This window comes from Lissotriton helveticus, chromosome 7, assembly GCF_964261635.1.
Source record: "Lissotriton helveticus chromosome 7, aLisHel1.1, whole genome shotgun sequence".
Lineage (NCBI taxonomy): Eukaryota > Metazoa > Chordata > Amphibia > Caudata > Salamandridae > Lissotriton > Lissotriton helveticus.
Genome location: NC_136068.1, coordinates 127,698,222 through 127,719,025, shown reverse-complemented (window position 1 = coordinate 127,719,025; position 20,804 = coordinate 127,698,222). Strand labels below are relative to the sequence as shown.

At 48.2% G+C, this 20,804-nt stretch overlaps 1 protein-coding gene across 2 annotated transcripts in view; it reads left to right on the top strand.

Moving 5' to 3' along the window:
* Window positions 1–20,804, top strand: part of RTEL1 (regulator of telomere elongation helicase 1) — a 246,674-nt gene that overhangs the window by 184,577 nt on the left and 41,293 nt on the right. For both annotated transcript variants that reach the window (XM_078651687.1, XM_078651688.1), the window contains exons 33-34: window positions 13,242–14,075; window positions 19,356–19,604. In XM_078651687.1, coding sequence (XP_078507813.1) covers window positions 13,242–14,075; window positions 19,356–19,604 — 1,083 coding nt within the window. The remainder of the gene's footprint in view (window positions 1–13,241; window positions 14,076–19,355; window positions 19,605–20,804) is intronic.

Sequence of the window (20,804 nt, the reverse complement as noted above, 5' to 3'; positions counted from 1 at the left end):
ATGTAAGGAATGCTACAGGTCTGGCGTTTTTACGCCTTCAAAAAGAACTGAAAGTAAGTGGGACCTGCTATGCATTCTGTGATACTGGGAGAAAGTTCTGGAAGGTTCTCTTAAAGGCACAGTATCCTATTTAAGCCACATAATGGCAGCCTATGGGGCTTGTCTGTCCATACCTTTCTCTCTATCATTCCAGAGGATTTTACTGGTAGAGGCAAGTTTCTCTATGGTAGAAACTGGGCAGACTGTGCTGTTGTGTGTGTGTGTTTTTTTGGTGGAATTTCTAGTTGAAGTACTGGACAGTGTAGCCTGTGGATATAGGCTGCATTATTTGTCTTTAAATTATCTCTTAACTGTCTTGCAGTTCTGCAGTTGTTTGACAGCTTAAGAGATTATTTTTTTGATTGCCGGGGTCCACGCACATGAGCGGGACTATTCACTAGATTATGACTATAACAGAGATACCCCTACTACAGAACTGGAGTTACAGGACAGAAACTACTCCATCTTGAGGATGGGGGACCTAGCCAACCAGGGACAGGCTCCTGCCCCCCTCCCACTGGATAGGGGGTCTACCCACCCTAGGGAAGGGACCTATTGGTCCCTGCCCATTCCTACCTGTAACGCCCCTACAGCTAGTATTTAGGGGGGCACCCTGAACCTTGCTTCCTCAGATCCAGCCTGACAGCAAGAAAAAAAGAAGGACTGAACCGCTGTGCAGCCAGCTAACAAGAGGACAACACCCACTGACTTGGCCCCAGCCCTACCAGCCTGTCTCCCCTCGAACCTGCTCCTGAGAAATTCCGGTGTGTCCTGCAGCCAGCAACCTCGAAAACCCTGGAGGACCTGCCTGCCTTCACTTCCAAGACTGCTTCTCTCGTGAACACCGGATTTGTTCAAGCTGCAGCTTCTGGCTCCGTCCGGATACCGCGAATCCAGCCCACTCTGCACCCGCTGAACCCGGCCCGAGTTAGAGTGGAAAAACGAGGAGGTCCCCCCGGCGATCCTGACCCGAGATGCAGTGACCCCTAACCTGCCTCAAGCCTCCAGCTGACACCTGCAGCCTAAACCCAGAAAGCCCACCTGACCAGGACCCGGAGCTGGTAAGAAGATCTGAACCCCTGCACCCGACAGCCCACAGCCTTGTGTGCCCAAACCAATGGTGCCTAACCAACCCTTAGCTACCCAACTTACCTCTCGAAGTGGTGGTCGCACCCAGAAGTCCTTCGTCTCCCTGCCTGCAGTGCTTTTGCAAACCTCAAAACAGCACCCGGCCGCCCTAGTGCCACTGATAGTGCACCTTTGGTGCTAATTTGGTTCCATATTTGCCCTGACCTGAACTCTGGGAGCTTTGCTCCCACAGCTGTGTGGCCTGCTTGCCAGCATCCACCAACCGGAGGCCCCCTATCCTCCATAGGATAACATTGGGCCTCAACACTCTGCACCCGGCCGCCCTAGTGCCGCTGAGGGTGAAACAAAAGTGCATCACTGACCCTAGGGAACCCCTGAGTCTAACCCCTGAACCTTAACTCCCACAGACAATTACTTACCTGTGAACCGATAACCTGTTTTTCCTCCATGGGATAACATTGACAATTTTCTTCCAAAAAGTTTTTAAGTGTGGAGTTTTGAAATCTAAAAATATTCTTTAAAAATCGCACAAATAACCAAAACGTATTTACTCACCCATTTACAGGAAATGTCCTAGTGCTGAATCCAGGCATCCAACTCTGAGTTATAAAAGTAACTTACCTGCAATTTACTGAAAAAGCCTGTCATTCCAATGTACTGTATTTGCTAAGTGTTGCAGCCTACTGCATTCTCTGTAAATCAAACAAAGTACAATTTCCATTGCATTTTCAAACTGTTCTACAATCAGCAACGTATTCCTGTAAAGTATTTTATGCTTACCTGTGCCAGGCTTGCTTGGTTCTAAAATAAAACAATAGTATTTTTTTTAGACAAAAACAATTGGCCTAGAGTTCAGTTCTTGAGTGTGTGAATTCATTTGCTAACTGAGTGTGTACATCAAATGCTTAACACTGTCCTCTGATACTGTCTTACTGCTCGACCACTTTACCACAAATAGAAAGTAAGGTTCTATCTAACTTTAACCTCTGTCTACCTCTGGGGTCACCTGGACTCTATACACACTATACCTCATTTTGGTGTAGTACATTGTTAGAAGGTGGTTCTGACACCAGGGGCCGCCCGGATTTCACGTTTTTTGAGCACCTAATTGTTGAGCTTGTACTGTGGGGGAGCCTCGTAATCTGGGACTCATCCACAGAGAACTCATAATGAAGGAGACTGCATGGAGATTTTACTGGTGTCCCCCTGGCTTGACTAGGCCGCTGCCCAGCAGCTGGAGTATGGGGCACCTGGCTGGTTACATGCAGACACATGTGTACATGCGTGTGCACACGTGTAGGGATTGCGCAGGGGAGATTCCTAGCGTGCGCAGTCTAGGAGCAGGTACAAATTGAATGGTGTGGCAGGACTTATGCAGAATTGGGTGGTGACATGCAATAGGCTTTATACACTAGAAAGAAACATGCCAGGGCAAGTCAGTGGGTTTTACTGTGTTTTCACTTCCTTATTCCCCTATGGGGATGTGGGGTCCATGGCTAGAATGACTTCCACAAGGCCTACAGATTCCAGACACTCACTAAAGTCCATTGTAGGGTAGGTGAAAATAAGTATTCTGCAGAGTCCAAAGTCATATTTGTACTGCTTTTGGGTCGTCCAGAAATGTCATATTTCTCTGAGTCCCTGGCTGGGGTCTGGCCCTGGCAGGTTAGATTGACAGCTGTGAGAGGTTTCTTTTCTGAAAAGGAAACACTACATCAGCAAATATGGGTGAGAACCAAGGTTTATCTTTTTCTACTGAAGAGGTGGAGGCTATTCTAGCCGATACTTCTTTGTTTGCAGACTCGAGCATAGCGCAAACCATAGCACAGACGGCAGATTGGGAAAAACTGTCAGAGTTGAAAAGGGATAGTCAAGTCAAGTCAAAATCACTTTAATCGATTAATTAAAATCATAAAAGTTCATCAAACATGTTACATTTCAATGCAAATGGGAGACCAAAAATGATTAAAAGTTACACATATCATAAGAAAGGAAAAACATCTAATCAAATATAAATATTTTAAAAATGGGTATAAAAACATAGTCAAGAGGAAATCTGTACAGGGCTTCTTATTTTCTTTTTTCTAGCAGCTGCCACCAAAAAACTCGCAATGTTAAAAATAACCCATGGGGTGTCCAGAAGCTGCAGGTACATTATGGCTGGTTTGACCTGGAGAAACCCTTTACCTTTTAAGAGTGGTAGAATAAACTTTTTTCTAGGCTCGGAGTATGAGTCACAAAACAGTATAAAATGAGCAGTATTTTGAATGGAGCTGTGATCACACTCTCAAAAAGCGGCCTCCTCTGGTTTGGTCCAGACCTGATAATTCCCCAAGATAAAATGAATCAGGTTAAAACGAAACCTTGTCAGTAGCCAGCGATGAAACTGCTTGGTTACTAGCCTTAAATAAGGTTCTTTTGAGGGGGATGTGATTAGAAGAAAATGAGCCCTAGCAGTAGGTTTTTTCAACTCCGCGGACTCCCGATCCTGGGCCATTAATAGTAAAAAATTAGTTTTTACCCAACTAACATCACCTTTGGAGATCAGGTCTGGCTTCAAATACAGTTCAGGCCGCCCTAGTTTAACAAACGTATTTTTTATACAAGTAAACCAGAGTATTGCGGATAGGATTAGAACCATTCTACATGGAACACTACTGAGAGAATACCTAACAAACAGCACCGCTCCAAAAGGACTTTTGGTAACCAATGCACCAAGAATTTTCCTTAATGACCCCACTTTTAGACGTGACTGGGCCCAGATCGCGTGGCATTGCACACGCAACTGGATGGTACTGATTATAAAAACAGCTGTCAGGTTGTCGAAGGCCATAATGATAGAACTCCAACAGACAGAGAGCCACATTCGTACCACCATCACTGGCTATAAGAAAAGGCTAGAAGAAATAAACAAAGAGCTCAATGAGTATAAAGAAAATCTGACCCAGAAAAAGGCACAGAAACTCCAAAAAGATTTTAAAAGATTTTCATATGTGAAAACATACCCTATTCTGACCCAGAATTCAAACCACCAGCAAAGGGTGAGAGAAATTCGGAAACATCAAGCGATGATTTCTCAGTAAGCAGCGGGTCAAGTGCAGGGAGTGGTGAAAACAGACAGAGGGGACGGGGTAGAGGCCAACCCACTTGGCAACACTACAACGCACCAATGATGGGTCATTTTCCAGGCACATATAATCCTCACCCTCATTTTCAAGGGTACGGATGGCAACCCCCATTCCCACAACCCATGTTCCCTCACAACATCTATCGTCCCCCTTTTTTAGGGATGGGCCGGAGAGGAAGAGGACGAAGCAAGGGGAACAGTCAGGTCCACTGGGAGGAACAGGACAATGTAGGCAACCACAGGAGGAGCAAAACACAAACACCGCAACCAGGGACAAGCAATACCAGGACTTAGTGACTACCCTCTCCTCCAGGGAACTCCCAGAAGTGGAAAAAAAAACACTCAACAAAGGACTAGGTTTTGTCCCAACAGCCAGAGTAGATAAGTTTGGCCTGCATTGTGAACTAGCCGCCTTTTTCAGAAAACTTAAATAAAAAGCTTTTTTTGAAAAAGAAAAAGAAGTTCCTGACCCACAAACTCGGCCTAACACAAACCTACGAAATAAATCTAACTTTCTACCACCCCCACATACCACACCAGTTGAGATAACAACTTTCGAACAGGCAGTTTACAACGAAATTGAAAGGATGGAAGAAACAAAAAAACTTTTTTAACATGAGCAAAGCAGAGACAAAGGCTTTAGAAGACCTAAAAAACTGCAGAGAGATTGTTATAAAACCAGCGGACAAGGGTGGAGGGATAGTTGTACTTGATAAAACAACGTACCAGACGGAATGTCTCCGCCTCCTATCAGACACTACCTCCCCTTACCTGTTTATCCCACACAAGAACTTAAACAGGAAATAAAATCTCTAGTAGACCTAGCAGAGTCACGCAATTACATCACCAAACATGAGGCTGATTTTCTCACTACTAGTGAATAAAAAAATCCCGTATTTCTACCCACTGCCAAAATTGCACAAAAACAAAACACCACCACCAGGAAGACCTATTATATCTGTCATCGGGTCCCTACTGGAGCCCCTATCAAGGTATTGCGATTGCTTTTTCAAGGAGATGGTACAAAAAACTGCTACCTACTTGCGCGACACTAAAAGTCTTCTGCTCCTCCTCTAGGACATCCAAGTATATGATGCCACTATTCTTGTCAGTTTTGACATCGAAAGCCTCTACACTAGCCTGCCCCAGTATGAAACAATAGAGGTTCTTAGCAGAGCACTGGATGAAACCACATGAGCATATCACGCCCGAAACAATTTGTCCTGGAATGTGCCACCCTGGCCCTAAAAAGAAACTATTTCGAATATGAGGGCAACCTATATCTGCAAATTGGAGGCACTTCCATGGGGAGCACTTTCGCTCCTAGTGTAGCGGGATTGTACGTCTCAGATTTTGAGAGGAAATTCATACAGGGAGAGGCCAACCCCTTTGCACAATATATTGTATTTTGGAGACTATATATTGATGACGTCCTTGCCATTTGGCAGGGACCTGAAGACACTCTGAGGGAATTTATCGGATGAATTAACACTTGTGACAACAATCTTAAGTTTACCCACTCAATGGATGAAAAGACTATGGTATTTTTTGACCTGGTCATTACCAAAGAAGGTGGATGCCTGGAAACGAGGACTCACCACAAGCCCACCACCAAGAACAACTCCCTTAGGTATGAAAGTTTTTATCCTAAGGCATTGAAAGAGAACCTACCATATGGCCAATTTCTTAGATTACGAAGGAATTGCAGCAAACTACATGATTATCGCCAACAGGCCATGGAACTTACCAACAAACAAACTCTCCTACAGGGGTTACCCGGACCACATCCTGAGGAAATGCCAAAAACGGGCCAGGAACCAACAGAGAGATGCGCTTCTAGAGGACAGAGTGAGAGAAGAGGAGACTGAACTCCCATTAACATGTGTAACCACATACAACACACTATCTAATCAAATGACTAAATCCATAAATAAACACTGGAGCATCCTTAGCACTGGAAACCTACACTGGAAAAAAACTATTTTCTCTTTCAAAAGAGCAAGAAGCATCAAGGACACATTAGTTAACACACGCCCAAATCGCAATGTGCCTGAGGAACCCACAACAGTGCTGAGTGCGTGGGCATTACCAGAAATTACCGGACACCACCCATGTGGGAATTGCAGCGTGTGTCATTTGACCACAGCCACAAAAACCCAGAATCTAGAATCAGAAAAAGTCTGGACACAGCGCTCGCACACGAACTGTAACAGCCAAAATGTGGTGTATTTAATAACATGCCCATGCGGTCTACGATACATAGGTATGACGGGAAGAAAGGTGAAACAACGCATCTGTGAGCACAGAAGCACAATAAGGTGCAAAAAAGCAACCACAAAACTGACCGAACATTTTCTCACGATGAACCACACCACCAACGATATGCGTTGTACCCTTATAGAACTAATAAAACCAGGAGATAAGACGTTGCAGCGTCTTTTTGAAAAAGAACAACGCTGGATATATAGACTTTCCACGAATGTTTCTGGACTTAATGATAATATACCTTGGAATACCGTGAAACAGAGATAAAGGGTATACTCACTGCCAGTAATAAGCATACCACTCTCTTTACATTGCCATGAAATTCCATGTAACTTAAGACGTTGAATCCCTCCATCTGAAAGTCCGCGTTAAGGACTAATACACCCCCTTACCTGTGATTGTAAGATTTGTAAAAGCTATGGACAAATCTGCTTATTACAATGACATTTAATCACAAGCTTTAATTGGTGGGAAATCCCTCAAATTCAACATCCATTTCCGAGATTTAAAAAAAAAACACACACATCGCAGAGTGCACCAAATTCCATCAGAGCAGGTTCACTTTATGCTATCCAAATACGAAGCGGTTACTCAATAAAGCTTTCTATGTATTGACTAAACCAGTGTAAGATAACATGTCATGATCCCTAAAAACCCTATCAGGTAGTATACTTTTCACTCAGTCCCCCAATAGACTGAAACGACCGAGGTCATTCTCCTCACGTCGCGGTCACATGACCGGGACAGGAGTGTTGTGATTGGCTGCCACCGATCTGGAAGCCCTGCCCTTATACACACGCCGGACGGTCCCTCAGTATCCTCAGGACTCCGTGTGGAAGGTAGTCAGGTTTCCGGTGGGCCGCGATTGCTCTCGTAGAAGGCACCCCCACGGTATCCATGGGGCATAACTACAATTAGATACGAGTAAGTCCTTTGTTGAGTGCAATTTATGTGTTTTTCTACATCAAAAGCCTAGTATGTTTTTCATACTGAAGTATACAAAAAACTTTTGCTTTCTCACCCTTGTTTGCTAATGCTCACGTGTAGTACCACGTTTTGCCAGATTACTGGGCACTTATAACGTGAATATCGTGACTAGTAACTTAGCGCTCCATGATTTACAAGGAACGCAAGACACCCACTACTGAATGTGATGAATATAGAGTGGGTATGGACTAAAAATGACAGCTCATATTTTTCAGACAAGAATAAACCACTTGGAATAATGAAGTATCACTGCACGATGTATCAGTGTATGTATGTCTGAACGGAGCTGTTTAAAACCATAATTACACTGTGTTCTTGAAGTAGAATGAATGCAATCGCTGTTTGAATCACTCAAGAAAAGTATTTCAATATGGAACCAACTTTTACCCTGTTTTTTCAGATTTGTTCTTACACAGAAGGCTGTAAGCTCGCCAAACCGTAAGTATACGGTCTGGCATCTAGCTGAGTCTGGGACGTGTGCGTCTTAGCGAGCGCATACCTCTCGGCTCATTGCACATTGGTTCTGACGAAAACCTACTAATTTGTCTAAAGATTGAAACATGTTGACCATATTCACATAACACGGATACTTTCAGCATAAGAATACCACGTATATCTTTTAACCGTGTCACATGACTCTAGAATAAAATTGGCTAAGAGTACATGTTGAACACCTTTTTAAAACCACTTTTTCCCTAAATCACTCCTTTCACAACTCACAAAAAAACCCAGCTCCGCTGCAGTTGCAGGCGTCGCAGCACACCTGAGTGTCACTCAGGTGGACCCCGATGATGAAGCATGTAACCAACCAGGTTGGTGAGTGAGGGGTTTATATAAAGAAAGACTTCTTTCTTTATCTGCATCATTCTCCCGCCTTTTGTAATCACTAGGACTCTGTGTCCTGGGGATACTCCTCTCTTTGTTTTTGAAAAGGTTAGATTAATGCCCTTTCTTCCCTGAGCGAAGATCTTCCCTCCAAGGAAGGGAGATAGATGGAGCTACATGCCAATTCATCAACCACTGTCGCTGGGTGCCAGGCACAAAGCGGAACCACGGTAAAGGCAGTGAGGGGGGAAGGAGTTTGGTTTCAGATGCCATGTGGCCAGAGACACTGCACAACGCCATGTTTGAACAAACTCAGAGGCTGGACAAGAAGGAGGGAGCAGAGGCTGTTGATGTGTCGCTGTTTGATAGGACACATAGAGACTTCCTGCCAGCCCCCTACTCGAATTTTAAAAAGTACTTGCACAGGAAGAGAGGCTCTCTCTGGGGTGTGGTCTACGCAGGCGAAAGGTGCTGGAGCCTGGCAATGGGCAGTTGGAAGGAGGTACCCCCTGACTGCCTCCCAGCCCCGAACAGCGCCAGAAGAAGATCCCGGGACTGGTGCGCAGAAGCAGTGGCCTCTGCGCAGGAAAAAGAGAGGCCCAGGAGGAGAGCCAGGTGAAAGGCTGGTGCAGAAAGCCAGAGAAGACCGCTCCCTGCAGAATGCACCCTCTTGGAGACCTGAAAAGCGAAGGAGAGTGCTCCCAGTGGCTGGGGGCGCCACCAGGATCAAGAAGATGCGAAAATGGGGCTGAGATATCGACCCCGGAAGGTAGGCGACCTTTGACCCCTAAGAAGACCGACGACGAAGCGCGTGGGGCTCCGCCGCTGGTCTCAGAGATGCCCCCGGGGCGGGTCAGGTCCCGGGGGCTGCCCCCAAGGAGAAGCTGTCGCGCTCCCCGTGAAGGTGCCCTGCATGGGGGCCAGGAGCCCACCCTGGCCCCCACCGACGATGGAGGCGGGGGAGCGCTGTCACGCTCCCCGTGACAATGCCCCACCCTGGCCCCCGACGAAAATGGCGATGGGGCGCGCCGTCGCTCAACCCCATCGAGTAGGTACCCCATCTACCTCAACCGTGCATTCCCAAACTCTACCTCGATAGCCCACCATGGAACTATGACTACCTCAAAAACACGACCTCAAAACCGCCCCTTAGGCGGCAAACAACTTTGTTAAGAATCGAACTTGGATGTATCTTGTTTTTTGTGTGATGTACTGCTCCGCACTTATTTCACCCAGACCGACTGTAAAGCGCTCCGATACCCCTGGGTCTGGCCAGCGCTATAGAAAACTCCAAAAATAAAATAAATAAAATAAATCCCCGGGCCCCAAGTGTGGAGGAGGCCGGGGGGAGTGCCATCGCACTCCTCCGTAGATATCCAGGGGCCCGGGACCGCATCCCCGGGCCCCGACGAAGAGGAGAAGGTTGGGGGAGTGCCGCAGCACTCCCCCGAGGTCCCGCCGGGACCGATGAGAGAAGTGCTCGGCCAGCTCCTGCGGCAGCACAGAAGAGTGCTGGCCGCGCGGGGAGCCGGCGGGGGCAGCCCTCCAACGAAGGCGGCATGCGGGGTCCCGGGTTGGGACCGGGACCCCGAACCTTGACCGGAGGAACTACATGGGGCCCGGGTGGGACTGGGCCCCAGAAAACCGCAGAGCGGCCGGGGGTGGGCTCCCCGAGCCGCATCACATTACCTGGGGGTCCGGGTGGGACAGGGCCCCCCACAGAAGCAGAAAGATGCGGCGAAGCCGCCAGCACCACCAGCGCGGCTCTCCCCGGTGCAGCCGCTCATCGATTATTCATGAAGAGGAGCACAATCGCCCCATAATGCCTTGCCAGGCATTTGGAAGTCTGCTGTTGTTGTGCTTGGTGGCCCCCCAGAGGAGGGGGGTCACCCTTAATGGTGAAAAGGTGCTTGGGGGAGCTGCTAGAGCAGCATAGTCTCCCCCCTGCACGAAGAGGAAAGTCCTCCCTAAGTGTCTTGGGGGATTGAAGAGAATAACTCCTCAAAGGCTCAGCATGCATTTTAAACCTTCTGGGCTGGAACTTTTGTTCTTCAGCTAAGGGTGATTGAAAAGTGCTTCATGAAGTGAAGGGCTGAGGTGGTGGATGTCTGGAAGAAGGCATCCCCTGGAGGTGAAGAGGTGTAATTGCACCACAAATGCATTTACTAATGGTTATTTCTTTTATGGGGACTAAAGTTCATGTTTTTAATGTGAAGTACATGGTAAAGGTGATGTCATAAGCAAAGAGCGGTTATGTTGTCAGACACTCCAGCTAGGGTATCTTGCTGTATATGCATAATCCTATTCTGGTGATTTCATCTGTGATGCCTTTAGGGGCTGTATTTGCAAAGGATTCTAATGATACCCAAATGTGCTGAGTACTGTCATTCTCAAGTGTGCGTAAACATGTATTCTTGCTGCTGTGCTTAGGTGAAGAACCCAGACCGTTAGCCCTTAAGATGTAGAAGTGCATACTTTATGGTCAGTAGGAGATGCTCAGTCAGGGTCATGTGTCACCAAGGCAGGTGTACCCCTGTTTAATGCTTGTTGAGGTACTGGGGTGGGTCGCCACTGGGATGGTGTCAGTGTGCAGGGCCCTTGCTCCAGGTTAAGCTCCACTAACTGTATTGGGGGCAAGATGATGTGCATACATGGGAGTAGTGGTACTAGACCCCCCCCCCCCCTTTGCGGGAGGGGCGGAGCTGTTATGCAATGTAACAAAGTAATTTCAACAGCTTATGTATATTTGTAAATTGGTGCATAGTATGGAGTAGTGTGTGTGTGTTTAAGTGATTAATAAATGTACTCTTACTTTTATAAAGCAAAGTACAGACTGGACAATCAATTATTGAGTGTTATTTCTGCGCACTTGCCAATGGCGATTACTAGCCCACACCACCTCCCTTGAGTAAGCCTCAGACTGATCTGCAACGCTACCCTCTGAAAATCAGGCGCTATAATTGGGTGTTTGGTTCCCAGTGAAGGACAAATGTAGTCATGTTATTTGTGCAGGCCTCACAGATACTGCCTCGTTTTCCAACATATATAAAGAGCCAGTTTCCCACAGATATTGCTATGGAATATCTACCAGGAGTCCAGAATGGCCATGCAGACTATCTGAGTCACACCTTGTCACCTTGTCACACGTGAAGCTCTACCAAGATTAGTGCAGTATGTCTTCTGAAAATGGGTTAATTGAACTTTAAAACTATTTGCCACCCTGAAGAACAAGAAAAGACAGTTGCAGCAGGTACTGTCAACCATGATCAAAGGGCAATACCTACTCTTTTTTTTATGTTTTTTAAATTAAATTTTATTTTTTTCTTGCAAGGAAATACAGCAATACCTACTCAATGAAGTAGTGGAATGTCCCGATTTACGCCTTTCCCCTCATTCACAGGGTGCTGTGGAAGGCCAAGACAGACCAATCTTCTCTGATTTGATTGCCTTGTCGCGACAGCACCAATTCTGGTACACCAAACTGCTGAGACTGTCACAGTGCTTACCAACTCAGCTAAAGATACATCCCAAGCTCCTCCCTCAGACACAACAGACTATTTCTCCAGCACGATTTGAACTCCCTCAACCTGACAGCATGGTTCCTCAGCACTCAGAGCTGATTGTAGAGAGATATTGGTGCAAGCACGGCTTCATGCTTCAAGAAAGACTTACAGTTCAAAATGGAAGCACTTCTGTGGGGTGCATGGACAAAACATTTAATCCTATATTGATAAAACCCCAACAAGTAGTGCCATATTTTCTGTACTTGATCGAGAACGGTCTTAAGTATCATTGGTCAGAGTTCCCTAGGCCGCAATCTTGAAATTTAGGTCTGACAAAGCATCATCATTATTCTTCTAAAGCGTCATCAATCAATTTATGAATGCACATTTTAGGTAGTTCCCTTCTGTAAGATGTCCCCCTTGCAGCAGCAAACCTTCTGCAGTACTCCCAGTGACATAACTTCAGTTAGTGGGATGCGAAAGGCAATAACTGGGAGGTAGGGGAGTGGAGGCGATGCAATTCAGGTCTCATGGTCTTTATTTAGAACAAAATATTGCCATTTATCTGTAAGCTACAATAGACCCTAACGGTGTATATTACAGTGATAACCACACAGTTCACCCATGGTATTTCAGTGTGGAGAGATCAGGCAGGGGTCCAGGAAATGTACCCTTTATGTGGACGCATTTGAGGATCTGCGAAGTTGTGCTCTGGAAAGTTGTTCCGACTTGCGGAGTAATGGCATGCGTTGTTACAACACAGTTGTTTCAACAACCACATTGTAATTGCATGCAGAAAAAAAGCATGAGTGGTAAGGTGACATATTCCTTAGGCAGTGGTTTCACTGTTTCTAAAGGCTAGACACAACCAAAATTACCTACTTCTCAACCCCCCACACTTGTATAATGTTTGGACTAGATTGGTTTGTCCGTTTACTTACTTTGGTACAAATACATGGCTTTTATATATTTACGATCAGCTTCTCGTCGTCACCCCAATAGCCGAACAGTACAGCAACTAAGCACAGTAGCATTTGGCATTTTAGAGAATCTGTTAGTGTCTGTGTTCTCAGCCCACCTTTAACTTTTCCATAATGTTGGGACTCTTCACTCATGCCAGGCTCCTGATTACATTCCTGAAGGGTTGTCACATCCAATTCCCAGATAACATTTTAGTGAGTAGTTAAAATCATGTGATAATGTAGAACTAAGCAACTACTTTCTGTTATATAAGTGAAGTATTCTAGCGCATATAAGAGAATCAAAAGTAATTTGAAAAGGATCATCATTTCATTTTAAAAGTAATGTTAAAATACTGTTTGACCAAGCTTATGAGTGTCTCTTTAGTGTGTTCTACACCAATGGTGAATATAAGTTGAACTGACATTTCTTTGCCCTTTGTTCAGGATGCTACAGGATTGTTCGCCCTCATCATAAGAAACAGTTCAACCAGATGTGTGCAGATCTGACAGGACTAAGCTGCACTGAAGCTGCAACACAGTCACTGCAGCCTCCAGCTCAGGATGGGAGGCAGGGCAACAACGGCAAGGGAGAGAGCAAGCCACTGCAACACAACGATCAGATAGAGCCGCAAGGTTTCTCTATCAAAGGAGAGAAGACTGAGACCCAAATCTCCTGCAGTGACCGTGAGAAACAGCAGCACAACAAACCGACTGCTCTTCAGGACTCTACCATAAGAGAGAGTAGTCTGCCACAACAGAACAATACAATGAGGCTGCAGGACTCCTGCACTGAAGAAGAGGGGAATCAGCCTCGATATAAGAACACACCGCGCCCATCGAATTGCTGGAAACAAGAGCCCCATCCACTACAACATATGGAATCAGAGATACTGCTTTCTCAGAGCTTTTGTCACAAATGTGGGATGGATTTAATGCAACACAGTGAGTCTGCGTGTCTTGATATGTGCTATAGTTTAAGAAAGAAACGACGGTTGAATAAGAACCCATTGAGACTTCAAACCAGTATCAATGTAAAAACATCATCAGAACTAGACCAGGATAGCTCTGATCTGGATTCATGTGACAGTGGTGAGGAAGAATCACAGATTCACCATAATGCATTGGATCTCCAAAGCTACAACACATGTGAGAGGAGACCAGAGCTGCAGCAGGATTCTGGCAGTTCACAGAACCACAGTGAAGGAAAGACTGAGCAACACGGTCACCCAAATCCTGCAAATCTACAGAGCTCGTCCACTGAAATCAGTCCTAGGCCAGGTAAGTAAGCGAGCAAGGGCGGGAGGGATAGGTCTCAGGGAGGTAAAGATAGAGCAGCTATTAACAATTTCAAGGCCGTCTTTGTGGCATTGATGGATGGATGGATGTGCAGCAGCAGATTAAATTAAATGGTAGGAAAAGAGTATCTTTTCTGCCTTGTCATGAAACATTGTTGTGGGACATATATTGGTTGCCCAGCACAGCTCGGTACACCACCAGCTTGAATCTCTGTATTGTGGAATCTTGCGTCCTCGTATTTAGGCAGTGTCACAGTTGTACTTTTTATTCAGCTTTGTATACCGAGACATCAGCTGCGTAATTTTTCTTGCACTGTTGTAGTAGTCACTGCCTAGGTATCTTGTTGCTTGAGCTATTCTACTGTGATTTATCTGGGCTTTGCTAAAGCAGATCTTACCAAACAGCTGTTGATACAAAGACGAAGGCATGTTTCTTTTTTAAAGTGAATGGAGATACCAAAACCAGATATTGTCTGGGCACTAAGCATAAAGCAATTTTCCTGAAGAATGTGGCATGCATGGGAGCTGCCTGCATTTGTATGCCCACAAGGTTTACTTTGTAACAGCTCGGCCATTTACTTAAGTGTTGTGTGACTGTGCTCCTGTCAATCCCTACAACATGGAGGCTCTCACTGGGTATACACACAGGTAACCTCCCTGTCAGATTCACTGCTAAAATCTGTCCACAAGCTATCAAATCACACTGAACTCCAGAAAACAGTAAACATTTGTCTCTTTCGATGCTGGTGCTTCTATTGTATTCTGTAGTTTCAATCTTTTAAACAGTACCTATGAGACGATTGGCAAATACTGCACTCCGTAAAACAAGCTTAAAAAATGTGTTTCATTTCGAAGCCATTCACCTGCGCTTTCGGTGTGATGTAGAATGAGTGAATGGATAACATTAGCAGGAGGATCAACATTGGCAGAGTTTTCCCGTATTAAAAGATGAAATTGGACAGTAGTAGGTGTGGATGGAATGGGTAGGGAAGATTAAGAAGGAGGCCTTTCATAAATTCCACTTTAGAAGGTTGAGGACGAACTGTGAAGTTAAATGAGAGATCTGAAAGAAACAGTTAGTTATAGATTCCTTACCTTAGAATTCCTTATCTAAGAATTACCCCCAGGCGTTAGACTTGATGCAGAAAGTTTTTCGGCAGCAGTAACCCTGCCCGTCGAAAGGTGGCGTCGGTCGACTCCGCGTTCGGCCGCGTCGTGGTCTCCGGGATGACGTTGCAGTAGCTACATAGACGACGCCCTCGTGCGCTGAAGCCAGTTCTTTCTTTTTCAGCGCCAGCAAGTGCAGACCTGGAGAGAGCGATACCTCCTGTCACTTTATGACTGGCTTTTTTCTCGACTTTTGTCGAATTAATCTTTTGAGTCTATCAACTCTTGGTGCACGAGGGATGCCCGGATTCAAGGCCTGCGGTTCCTGTTGCCGACTGATGTTGGTGACGGACCTGAACCGTGTTTTTCCCTTTATTGCCTTGGAGCACAACCACGACCCCAATTCGTGCTCCAACTGCCGGACCATGGCCCAGAAGTCTTTGTGGGAGCGGTCCCGAATGCTACCCGAGGCCCTGCAGTCGGCTCCGCGTCGCTCAAGGTCACGGTTGTGGAGGAGGTCGAGGGACCTGTCGCGAAGCCATCACCATTCTTCGTTTAAGTCTTCCCACTCGGGTCAGGAAAGTCGAAGCACAAGAAGTCGTCGAAAAAGCATTGTCTCTCTTCGACTTCTCCCCGTCCGTGTGCCGATGCAGGTGGTGCCCCTCCCTCTGCTCCGCGTTGGGAGCCCGCTGGGTAGACTTTGGGTTTCCCTCCCTTTCCGGGACCCGATGCGACCCCTGCCTAGCTTCGGAGTTTCTACAAAGTGATGTATGCCATCTTTGGGCAGTGTGACTCCGTGGCGTGCCTTCGGGCCGCGCAGACTCGGCTGGGGGCCCTGGGTCCTAAGCGCCAGCTGCTTCTGCCTCAGCACCGCAGGGTCCCCTTGGATCCAAGCCTGGATCGGCACCAGTAGACCTTGTTAGGCCTCCCCCTGTGCCGATTCCACCGGCACCACGTCCGCAACCAGCGTCGGTTGTGTCTCCAGCCGACATCGACACGGCCTCCACCTCGAGGTAGACACGGAGTCGGACCGGCGTCGACTGACGCCGGATCAGATGCCAACAGGTACTTTTGTGTGTGTTCTACCCTGGCTCTTTGAGACCGGATTGGAAGCCAGAGGAGTGTGAGGAGGACTGTGAGGGGTCTGGGGATCCTTTGACCGACCAGTTGATTAATGAGCCGGACTGGAGAGAGGACCTGGAGGAAGCCAGTGGTCAGGATACCTCACCAGACCGTGGCATGTTGTCTCCTCCTAACGTGGCTATGGAGGAGGGAGCGTCATACGCAGTGATGTTGCGTAGGGCGTACGAGGCTCTCCACCTCGAGCTACCTATGGTGGCAGTCAAGACTAACCTCCTTTAACCGGCAGCAAGCTTTTCAGAGCCCCTGCTGCCGTTTGATGAAGACCTCACAGACATCCTTTTGGGCACCTGGTCCAGGCCCAACACTGGGGCTCCTGTGGACAGGATGATTGTCCGATGCCACTGCCCGGCTCCGGGCAACCCCTCTTTCCTCTCCCAACACCCCACCCCTGAGAGCCTGGTGGTCCAAGCCTCTACTTCCAAGGGCGCATTCCCTAACACACCACCAGATAGGGAATCCAAAAAGCTGGACCACCTTGGGAAGAAAATGTTTTCTTCCGCCAGCTTGGGACTGCAGTCGGTAAACACCGCATGTCTGTTGGACCGTTATACCCACTCTGTGAGGGATACGGTAGCGCAGGTGCCGACACAGTGCCTGGAGGAGGCCCGGGCCGTGCTCTCCTGTGAAGTTGCCGAGGGGAGAGACGCAGCGAAGTTTACCATCCTCTGTGGGCTGGATACCACCGATGCACAAGGCAGGATGCTACGCCTGGTTGTGGTTGCCTGGTTTATCCGTGGATGTCCAATCCACCCTTATGGACATGCCCTTTGATTTCTGTTGCCTTTTCAGGGACAAGGCACACAAAGCGCTGGAGCGCTTTAAGGACTCTCGGGCTAAGGCCAGGTCCTTGGGCCTCTCCACCACCCGCCCCAGCCTCTGCGTGGCCGGGGCGTTGGGAACCAGCGCCATGGTTCTGGGGGCCAGCGGGCGGGCCAGTCCACCACAGCCCCCTCTGCAGCAGCCTCCTATTCCGACCTTTCAGGGCCACCATACGCCAGTGGGCGGCAGGATTCACCAACCCCTGCCCCACTGGTGCACCATCACGTTGGACAGGTGGGTTTTGCAGATAGTCAGAAGGGTCTACTCTCTCCCCTTCGAGACTACTCGTGCATCCATGCATCCGCAGTACCCTCACATGTCAGAGGATCATCTGGCCCTTCTCCAACAGGAAGTCGCGGCCCTCTTGGCCAAGGGGGTCATCTAGCGCATTCCTGTGCCAGAATGAGGACGTGGTTGTTACTCCCACTATTTTCTTGTGCCCAAGAAGGACAAGGGCCTGTGTCCTATCTTGGACCTCAGGGACGTCAATCGCTCCCTCCTGAAGCAGAAGTTCAAGATGTTAACTCAGGCTCACGTCTTGCCTGCACTCGACCCTGGAGACTGGATGGTAGCGTTGGACCTGCAGGAAGCATATTTCCACATTCCTGTACTGCCGGTCCACCGGTGTTACCTGCGGTTTACGGTAGGCCACGAGAACTTTCAGTTTACGTGTTCCCCTTTGACCTCACCAGCACCCCTCAGGTGTTCATGAATGTGATGGCGCTGGTCGCAGCTCATCTGCGCAGATCAGGGGTTCAAGACTTCCCCCTATCTCAACGACTGGCTGTTGAAGGCGGGCTCACCCCAAGCTGTCAGCTCCAACCTCCAGACTACGGCTGACCTCCTACATTCGCTGGGGTTCTCCATCACACCTGACCCCCTCTCGGAAGCTCCTCTTCCTCGGAGCGGTTCTGGACACAGTGCAGTTTCTGGTTTATCCTCCCGAACAGCGAGTCCGGGATATTCGGGCTATGATTCCGATCTTTCAGCCTCTATCCCGGGTTTCGGTCAGGATGACCCTCAGGCTGCTGGGTCTGATGGCCTCCTGCATCCCTCTGGTGGACTATGCCAGATGGCATATGGCGGCTCTGCAGTGGGACCTGAAGTTTCAGTGGGCACAACATCAGGGGAATCTGTCCGACTGCGTATTAAAGCCTGTTATTCTCTGGTGAAAAAGGAGCCTCCAGTGGGGCTTCGCGCCCATTCCACCAGGGCGACGGCTGCCACTACGGCGTTGGGACGTGGTGTCCCCTTACGAGACATCTGTCAGGCAGCTACTTGGGCCTCGTTGCACACTTTTACTAGGCATTATTGCCTGGACAGCTAAGTCCGGAGAGACGTCTTTTTTGTCCGGTCTGTTCTCCAGGACTTCCTGGTGTGATCTTGGTTTGCAGACCCACCACCAGGGTTGGTATTGCTGGAGTATCTATTCTAGTGTAAGGAATCTATCACTAACGTGTTTCTTTCAAATGAACAAGTTACTTGCCTTTGTTAACGATATATCTGTAAGAAACATTAGTTACTGATGGTTTCCTTGCCGCCACACCGATCCTCCACGTTCTGCAAACTGATTTCTAGGGTTAAGGTCCTCCCTTTCAGGGCCCTAGTTTCAATGCACCAGTGGTCAGTATCTTGCATGGCTCTGCGTTCTTGGTGCGGAAAGTAGTGTACAGAACTGACATCAACGCGCGAGGGCTGCGTCAAAGTAGTTGCTGCGACGTCATCTCGGCGACCATCTGACGCGCAGAGGTACTGCCGATGAAAATGTTCTGGATCCTGTCTGACGCCTGAGGGTAATTCTAAGGTAAGGAATCTATCACTAACTAATGTTTCTTACAGATCTATCGTTACCGAAGGTAAGTAACTTGTTCGTTAATGCACATTCAAGGCAAAAGATAGCAAGTCAGATAATATAACCGATTTCAGAAAATAAAGTAGTAGCTAATTGAACCATGTGTATTCTGTCTTGTGATATCACTTTTGGTTGCATCAATCTAGGGACAGGAAATTATCTAGAGAGGTCCTCACCATGTGTTGGTTCATTAACTCAGGCATGTGAGTGAGAGATAATGCACGTTTTGATGGATGTGCCCACATCATTTTCAAAGTCAAATGTAACTGAAGAAACCTCATCCCGCTAAAGTCATGTCCTTTCCTTCAGTGCCTAACAACATTTTCATTCTTTCTTGTTCAGTAGAAAGAGGCGCATATAACTCAGAGCAACTACGTGTCAAGGGGGTGCGCCCTGGAGGCAGCCGCGTGGGTGAGCTGCATCCCCTGGTGGCCTTCCTATCTGAGGTCAAAGGGGCCCTGAGACCTGAGAACTACAAGCGCTTCTCCACAGCCCTCACCGCATACAAGGAGACGGATCATTACTCTGCCATGGTATCTGAGATTGTTGGGCTCTTCATGGAGGATCCTGTACACGCTCACCTGCTCCGCAGTAAGTATTTTACACTGCCATTAGTGTGCTCGAGGGGCGATGGTGTGGTTAGGTCTCGGCCTGCTAAAGACTGCGCACATGCGCAGTCGAGCTGGCGAGATTTAATGATGTAGAGGGATTTTCACTAGCAAGGTTAAGCTCCGCCCCTCTTTTCCATTGGCTGGCGTCACCGTTCATGCTAAACGGTGGCCAGCCATTGGAGAAGAGGTCCTAGTGACGTTCTTCTTTCTCTTCTAGCCCCGTCCTTTTCAGACTGGGCTCCTTGACTTACGTTTGTGGTAAAAGCTTTCTTATCTTCTTTATGGGGCCATCTGTTTCGCCCCATAAAGAAGATAAGAAAGCTTTTACCACAGCAGCAAGTCAACCCGAGCCCGTCCAAGTGGGACAGCAGAGAGAAAAGTCTACGTCATGCCTTTGGTAGTTAGCGTGCCTTTTAAAGCACTGGGAGGCTGGGCAAAGCTTCCTGCCAGGTGCACGCACGCAAGCACTGCTTTTTTCTCAGTAAAGTACGTTGTTTAGGTTCCTTGTGATTGCTTTAGAAGCTTCCAGCTGTCTCTGCTGTCGTGCGCGCTGCATTGTGGGGAAGAGACGTTGACACTGTGGTCTCCGCCATTTCTTGTTGCGTCGATGTAGTGGAGTGGATGCGACCTGGACTTCGGCAGCCTGGCAAGCGGTGATGGCCCTCCCGTTTATTTGCCTACAGTCAGGGTTCCCGAAAACCCCTGGTGGTACCCAGCTGTGGTGCTCCTTCTGCGGCTGGGTCAAAGTGGAAGTACAACTGTGTGCTTACAGCGCATGGACTAGAGGTGAGGGCCGCATGGTGAGCCGACGAAGCGGAGGCCCCTTCACCCCACTGCCCCATCTCGGCTTGGTTCTCTTCACTTGTATTTTGAGGGCACCCCAAAAAGGGGGGGGGGCTGCTGCGACGGGGCCAGTGTGGTGGACAGAGGAGAGCTGAGGTGCCATCCTGACTGGCCCTCTGGACTAAAGCTGTGTTTTTGCTAAGGTGGGGGCCAGACCTTGCCTGGAGTGTGCGGTGGTGAGAGCGGCCAGCGACTGCAGCGGGGCCTGCAGGGCACCCTATCAGTATTCCGGGGAGCTGGTGGAACCGTGAGAGGCCTGACTGACCCGGACTCTGTGCAGCAGTAGTGGACATAGTGGGGCCTGGGTGCCGCATCAGGCCCTGCCGCTGTGGCGCTC